General features: G+C 52.0%; 1 protein-coding gene across 3 annotated transcripts in view; it reads right to left on the reverse strand.

The window, feature by feature from the left end:
• Syt17 (synaptotagmin 17) overlaps positions 1–6,995 on the reverse strand; it is a 64,966-nt gene extending 57,971 nt beyond the window's left edge. Inside the window, exons 1-3 of one of the 3 annotated variants that reach the window (XM_021207526.2) lie at positions 6,587–6,995; positions 1,914–1,936; positions 1,143–1,291 (exon numbers count right to left, since the gene is read on the reverse strand). Coding sequence is in view for 2 of the 3 variants with exons in the window: in XM_021207511.2 (XP_021063170.1) it covers positions 1,143–1,291; positions 1,914–1,931; positions 6,587–6,601 (182 nt within the window). In the remaining variant the exon portion in view is untranslated. Of the gene's footprint in view, positions 1–1,142; positions 1,292–1,913; positions 1,937–2,113; positions 2,369–6,586 lie in introns of those variants that run through there. The other 2 variants (XM_021207518.2, XM_021207511.2) reach the window with 2 other exon arrangements.
• Positions 6,996–7,907: the final 912 nt, after the last annotated feature.

Consider the following 7,907-nt stretch of genomic DNA (forward strand, 5'->3'; position numbering starts at 1 on the left):
AAACAAACAAATAAATAATGGATGTTCTAACCATTTTGATCATCGACAAAGTCTCAAGCACTCTTAAGTACTTTTCTAAACACAAATTCATCAAACACATGTTTTTGATGAATTTTTTTATTGTCCCATTTTACAGATGGAAAACCAAGACTCAGAAAAGTCAAGCAACTTTCTCAGAGCTAGAAAGCTGTTATAGAAACTGAACTTGGTTGAAATCACACTGATTTGAAGCCACTGTGTTCTGGCAACATCTGAAACTTGCTTCTAAAAAGAGCAAACATGCCATGATCCCAACCCAGAGGAAAACTGGGGCTCCAGGGACTTCTGGGATTTCAGCCCCAGATTCCGGTAAGACCGTTTCAAGTGCTACCCCTGGATTCTGTCCATTCCCATTCGTACCCAGCGCTGTCTCCTCACTGGGCCTCCCTCCCAGAGTTCCCAGCAGCTGTTGATGATTGCTAGGTCTTTCCCAACCCTGGTCTCCTGGCTCCTCCCCAGTCCCTGACCACATCCCTCTCCCTGCCACAGAGAGGTGGATCAGACATGTGGCTGAGCTTCAAAACTGCATTCCCAAAATATCTGAGCGACTAGCAGATGGAGATGTTGTATTCGGGTGCAGGAGGGGAGCAGATTAGAAATAAAATGAAAGGAGCTGGGGTGAGCACCGCCAGCACTGGATGCAGTATAGATGGGCCTGGGCACCCTTCCCTCCGGCTGTAAGGCCTTGTTCAGGCCAGCCAAAACCAGCATCAGAAAGATACTAGCAGCTCAGACTCACTGAGCACAGACTTGGTGCAGGCCTGGGGCTGGGCTTTATGTCAGTCTGCCATGCTGCCTGGGAAGGGGGCACTTAGACACTGCTACCTTCTCAAAGTTCTTCCAAACAGAACACAGGTCCTTTCCTGCCTGGGTACTTAGACTACTTAAAGTGTCCCCAAGATTAGCATCGCCCGGCTAACCTCTCAGAAGCTTGGTGTGAGCAGGAGCCTCACCACCAGCTGGTGTGACCAGCTGGTCCACAAATGAGGGGGCATAAAGAGGCCCTTCTTGGTTATGTCCATGGAAACTCAGTGTATCTCCCACCCTGCCCACCCTCCAGGGGAGAGGCTGCTGGGAGGTAAACTCCCAAGCCGGGTACTCACAGCCATGGGGGAGTCTGGGCAGGGAAAGGTCCCAAGATCTCCACTTCATCTTCACTGGACTGGCAGCAGCTGGACTCATAGCACCTCTGACAGCAGTGTTGGCAAGTCCAGCCGCACAGCAGCACGTCAGAGATTCTAGAAAGCAAGCTCTGGGACCATTGGGGGAGGAAGAGAGAGGAGAGAGAACACCCCAAATTATAAGCAGCCCATCTGGGATTGCCCCACCCATGATAAATAAATTCCCAGATAAATGAAAATTCCCAGAGCAGAATTGCTGGTAGGAGAAAAAAAAATTTTTTTTTCTCTGTCTTATTTATGCACTGTGGCATACGGGACGGCAAACAGAAGTGGCTGCAGATATTCAGAGCATGCAGAACACTTGCAGGTGTTTGCCTTGGTAGTGTATGTGTGTGCCTTTCTTGACAGATGGGTGGTTATCACAACATAGAGAGGGCCAGACAATATGTTCTCAAACACACAATGCATAGGGTTCTCTCCTGGCAAAAGAGAAAAAGAAACTTCAGGAAAAATAGCCCCAGGGACATGCAACTAAACTGGGGGAGACCAGTTGAGTTGGGACACACACGCTGTCTGTCCAGTGATGCCCCTTTTGCCAGGGTCTCCCTTTTGGTAGAAGGGAATCGAAACTGTACCCTTGTTAATATCCTGTGACTCAGTACTCAATCATGCCCCAACCCCACACCAGACTCCAAACGGAAAGGCAAGCATTTGATTAGAATCCAGACCAAACAGATGATTGAATTAACCCACCTCGTTCAGTGGTTCCAACTGCCCTTTTAGAGAGCCACGGTGAAGCCAGGGTGGGGCGGGAGGGATGGAGGAAGGGAGAGAGAGAGAGAGAGAGAGAGAGAGAGAGAGAGAGACACCAGTTTAGCAATATTCCAGCAACTCAAAGAACAGTAAGACAAAAACAACAGAAAGCAGAAGCCCGCTTCTCCCTTTGCACTCACCATTCTGGGGAGGGAGCTGACTTTATTACCAAGGTATGGCTATGTTTGCAGGGCTGCTGGGAGCCTCTTGGTTAACTAACAGCGAATAAACGGGAACTGTGAGCGTTTCCATTTGATGTGCACCGTGTGCTGTTATGAATCAGAGCGGGTAGATAGCTCGTCATGCTACTCAGCACACAGCCACACTTCGGGGGGACTCGAAAACCTTCTCAGACTGAAATAGCCAGAAACCAACCCAAGAGGGCTTGATTAGCTAAACTGACAGGCTGACTCCCCCGCCCCTGCCAGGGCCCTACCTTCCAATCCTGCTCCAATCCTGCTGGTAGAGAGCATCCTTCGACCACCCACAAATGGGGGGGGGGGCTGGGAGGGAGGGGCTGGGAGGGAGCCAGGAGCTGATCCTCCCTCCCTGGTGTGGTTCCACCCCGCACCCCATCTTCTCCCCATAGGTCCCTGAGCTCTAAGCTCCCTCCTCTTCTTCCAAGAAGAGCTCCTCTATGGACCCAGGATTTATTTTCTTTTGAAAAATTATAACATTTCTTGTGTGTGTGTGTGTGTGTGTGTGTGTGTGTGTGTGTCTGACTTGTCTGTCTGTCTGCACTCACACACATCCACGGTACCATATGGAGGTCAGAGGACAACTCTCAGGAGACTATCCTCTACTCCTCCACCTGGTTCCAAGGACCAAACTCAGGTCATCAGACTTTGTGGCAGCTAAGCCTTTTTTTTTTTTTTTTTTTTTTACAGAACCAGGATTTCATGATTTAAAGGAAACATGGTGGTATTAACCCACTTGGCAGGTGTCAAATCCTGATGACCTGCTTAAGACAGATCCTAGACAGGAAGGGAGGTGCAGCCCAAGTCAGGGCTTTGGGGTCACAGGGAGCCAGTAAGGAGGAGACGGGCTGGGTTTCTTCCCAGATGTTAACATCTTCTTGACTCTTGCTCACTCTCACCCTTCCTTGTAAACAGAGCAAGGTGAGCCCTCTAAGGCTGGAGATAGCTCGGTCCAGCTCAGACTTGATACTGTAGCACTTCCCCTTGTGTTAATTTCTCCAGCTATCTTCTGCCTCCGTCATGTGATCCAGGCTCCCTCTGTCCATGGGTTGCAGTTTTCTTCACTGACCGCTTATATGCTTGATTGCTTGCTGGCTGTTCTGAGATGGAGCAACCTGTGGCTCAGGTGAGCTCAGAACTCTTCGTTCTCCTGCTTTACCCTCCCAGGTTCTGAGATTCTAAGTATACTGTCATTCCCAACTTGATTTTTTTTTTTGTAAGTTAAAATAAAAAAAAGAGAGAGTTAATTTTTCCCATATATATGTGTATACGCATGTACATGTGTGACATACATACATTTTCCTGTACTTAACTGTGCATATGTGTGTATGTGGAGAACAGAGGTCAATGTCAGGTGCCTTCCTCTGCCTTATTTTTTTGGACACAGGGTATGGCCCAGGAAGGAATGTGGAGCTCATCAACACGAGGCTGGTTGGCCAGTGAGCCACTGAGTCCCCCTGTCTCTGACTCCCCGGCACTAGGGTAACACACTACCACACTCAGGTTTTACATGGGTGCAGGGGATCTGAACTCGAGTCAAAAAAGTCCAATTCTAAAATAAAAATTTTAAAAATCAATTAATAATAGCACAGGTGATGGTTCTAATAACTTTTAAAACTCAAGCTCCTAGAAGTGCCATGGACTGCCTCCTAGGAAACTACTTAAGGGCACTCATTAATCACAGATCCCTCAAAAGCTCAAACTCAGCTGAGCACAGAGTGTGGTGGGCCACAGAGCATATGCCCTAGTGAGCTGGGAAGGAGGTGGGCTCTGAACCTGGGTCATTTTATTTTATTTTATTTTATTTTATTTATGAGACAGGACCCTTGGTATGAAAATGCTGCATGGCTCCCAACCTCAAAGTAAACACAACTTCTCTGTGGTCTCTGAGACAAGGCAATTTTCCCTGGGCACCAAGTGGGACTAGCATGAAAAAGGGCTTAAAGATGTTTGACATAAGCTGAGCACCACATTGTGTGTGCCCATCATCCTGGCTCCAGGAGTCTGAGACAGGGAGGTTGTGAATTGGAGGTCAGCCTGGACTAGACTGTGTTTCAAAAACAAAACAAAACAAAACAAAACAAAACAAAACAAAACAAAACAAAACAAAAACCAAGGGAGGTCATGTGGGCTGGCTGAGTGTAAGGTGCTTACCATCAAACCCAGTGATCTGAGTTAAGCCCCCAGGACCCCCAGAATGGAAGGAGAGAGCTGACTCCCAAAGCCGTTCTGTCGCACATGCCCTGGTGTGTCCCATCCTCCCCAATCCTCCGGTTCCCCCAAGCACCACAAAGTGAGAATTTGGATGTAAACTATGATGTTCCAGCCGTCTATGATGTTCTGGCAATTTACAGGTTTGTTCTCAGGACATGGGGGGTCCAAAGAGACCCATTTAGCCTTTTATACAGCCTTGGTGAACACAGAAAAGCCACTGTAAGCTCCTTTGATGGCACCCATCTTTCTCAAAGCTCAGGTGCAAGATAGTGGCCCAGGAGCAACCCAAGGTGGGGACAAAGGGGACAGAAAAGAACCCCCAAGTCCAGGGCCTCATTCTGCCTTGTCGCATCCTCTGGACTATACCGGTGGAGAAGTGATTCAAGCCAGGAATCATGAAGAGAAAATCCCAGGCACACAGAGAAAACAGAGTTCAGCAGACTCCAGCTCCCTCTAACCATCCCTACAGCAGGCTGGTACATAGCCTTCCAACAGAGAAGGACCCATGTATTTCCTGACTTTCAGAAAGGCCCTGAAACTCATTGACCAAAATAAATAAAGCTTTGTGGGTGCATAGTCATGCCCACTCTCTGACCTCCCTTTGTGCTTGCTTTTTTTTTTTTTGTTTTTTTTTTACTGTTTTCCCAGTTGAAAAACTGTGACCGAAAAAAAAAGAATTTTTCTCTCTGTGTTCCATAGATGTTCGAAGACTTTTTCTAAGAGGGAAGCCAAGACCATTGAGACGGTTGACTTCCACATCTTCCTCCCAGCCTACAGTTTAGATCCCACCTTAACTGCTAAGTAGCTATGCAGCCTTGACAAGTGACTCAACGACTCTGTGCCTACATATGGTTTAGGAAACGGAACGCCGTGACTTACTACTGTAATCCCAGCACTCAGAAGACCGAGGCGGGAGAATCACAGGCTAGCCTGGACTACAGAGCAAGATCCTGCCTCAGAAAAAGAAAATGTCTAATTCAAGAAGAACCATGAAAGCCAGTCTCCATGTTCTCTTCTCACTCTCTTGGGCATCAGAGAGAGCAGGGACAGTGACCTACGTCCTCAATGCTGGTCCATAATTGGTGTCAGCCAAGTGTTGACAAGCAACTATTGAATACATATTCCAACAACTTTCAGGACACAGATGTACAGTAAGTGTGACCTTCATTGAACTTGAAATCAGGACCTAGGCAATCCATGACAAGGCAAGCCATTTCTGGGGATCAAAGCTAGAGGAGGAGAGGGTCAGGTTCCACCAGGCGACAGACTCTCTGAGGAACTGGAACAAGGGAGCAGAAGAGTTTGGAGGGGGGTGTCTGCAGTCCCCACTCCACCTCATCCCCAAGCTGAGACTAGGGGGCAAAAAGTGAGTTCCTGAATCTGAGAGGCTCTCTGCTCCTCCCCCCTATGGCTAGGGGCAGGCAGGTGGCCCTAGAAACCCTAGGCTCTTCTGGGTCTGTTTACGGGGTGGGGGTGGGAGTCTGACCATGTGACCTTGGCATGACCTGTCCTTACTTTTTGCAAAGAAACTGGTTTCTTTGCCAAGCAGCACAGTCCATCCCCACCCAACCCCTCTAAAGGAGTTGGGGGTGGGTGGGCAACGGTATTTCTGGAAGTCTTGGGGGCGCTCTGTGGGAGGCATGGGGAGGGGGTCCTGCACTTCACAGACCTCCACATACTAAAGTAACCGTCCCCATCTCCCTCACCAGTATGCTCTGGCCTCTGGATGTCCCCACCCCTCTGCACCCAGCGCCCGGGCGAACGATGTCCTTGTCCCTCCAGGTCTGAACAGCTGCCTCCAGCTGGCTCCACCGGCCAATTAGTCCCAACCGTCACCACGGCAACGGGCGCTGGCGGGCCGGGTGGCTGGCGTGCCCCGGGCCGCCCTCCTGCTTTCCCTCCTCTGGGGTGGGTACCGGGGGGTAGAGGGTGAGGAGTTGCAAAGTCACCTCGCGGTCTCCCCTCCCAAGGAGGCGAGCGCGAGGGTGCAAGTCCCACGCAGGGCCCCTGACCTAGCTCCAGAACACGCACAGGTGCCTGCTCTGGGACACCGGTTGTTTTGTTGTATTTCCGTGTTTTGTTTTTATTTTATCCAGTAAGTTTGTGGGCGCTGGGTGGTGCGCACTCCCGCGGCGCGCGCTCCCGGCGGAGGGGGCGCGGTCCCTGGTATTCCCTGGCCGTCGCCCCCAGCCACCGTCCTACCTGGATGTACGCCATCTTCGCCCGCGCTCACTCACTCCGGCCCGGGCATGGCGTCGCCACAGCCCCTCTGCCCTCGCCGGTCCGGCGAGGTGGCACGGCCAGCCCGCAAGACATCAGTGGGCGGCCGGGTGGCCCCAGACGTGACTGGCGTGGCTGATGAGCGGCGCCCGCCCCTCCGCCGACCGCCCCGTCCTTGCCCAGCCCTGCGGGGCCGCCTCCCTGGAGCGCAGAACCTGGATGCCCGAGGTCCTCTGCTTCGGTTTCTGGTGGGTCGGCACCCACACCCACACCTTAGGGTGCTCCCTGGTTGCAAAAAAGCTGGAGCGCCTGGCCAGGGAGCCCCGGGCGAGCCGCGGGGACTGCGGCGACCCCGGCGCAGGCGAGGCGGGCGACGCCAGGGCCGGAGCGCGGGAGGCGGGGGAGGGGATGGGACCTCAAAGGGGTGGGTGGGGGCGGTGCCCGGGTCAGCGCTGCGGGCAGGCAATAGAGTGGCACCTATCCACTGCCTGATCGACAGCAGGGCTTTTGGACGACTGTGAAGCGGAGGTGACACCGCGCTGCTAGCTGTGGGATCTGGAGTTGGGGTGTCCTTTCCATCCTGCCCTCTCCCCAAGCGGTTTGGCGAAAGTTTTATACCAGCAGCACCCGATGCGCCTAGAACCCGGCTGTGGAGTGTGTAGAGGCTGAAGGGCGTGCACCACCTATTTAGGGTGAACCTGGTAGTCCCCTCCACCCCCCGGGGCAATACTGTGGTAGGGGGATGCTCACCCTCGCTAGGCTTTGCGTGGGCCCCTTTACCCTAACCCGCCGGGCTGAAGCCCTGGACGCAACAGGTCTGGCGAAGGGCGGCCGCGCAGCGCCACCCAGCGTTTGGCTGCGCCCGGGGGCGTGACTCGGCCGGATGTCAGCTGGAACCCATGTCCCGGACTTGTCGCCGCGATTTGGCTTCGCCTGCCGGCCCTCGGGACTGAGCCCCAGCACTGGAAGATCCCTAGCGCATCTTCCAGCCCAGGGTCTCCATCGCAAGGTCACCGAGCTTGGTGCAACCCTCCGGCAAAGGACCTGAAGTGGAACGTGGTCCTCCTTGGGTTTCTATTTTCCATGCCTGGCAGCTGGTGTCGCTGCTCACCAGCTCATCAAGCTAGTCACTTCAATCTCTTGACGTTCCTGTCTTTTCACCATAAAAAATGGGGTCAAATTTCTGCCCAGCCTAGCTTCCAGGGGAGATAAACGAGGTTTTTTTTTTTTGTTGTTGTTTGTTTGTTTTGTTTTGTTTTGTTTTTAAGGCAAGTAATTAAGTATGTAATACACACAAGGAAAA

The sequence above is a fragment of the Mus pahari genome, chromosome 1, assembly GCF_900095145.1.
Source record: "Mus pahari chromosome 1, PAHARI_EIJ_v1.1, whole genome shotgun sequence".
In the NCBI taxonomy this organism is placed as follows: Eukaryota; Metazoa; Chordata; class Mammalia; order Rodentia; family Muridae; genus Mus; species Mus pahari.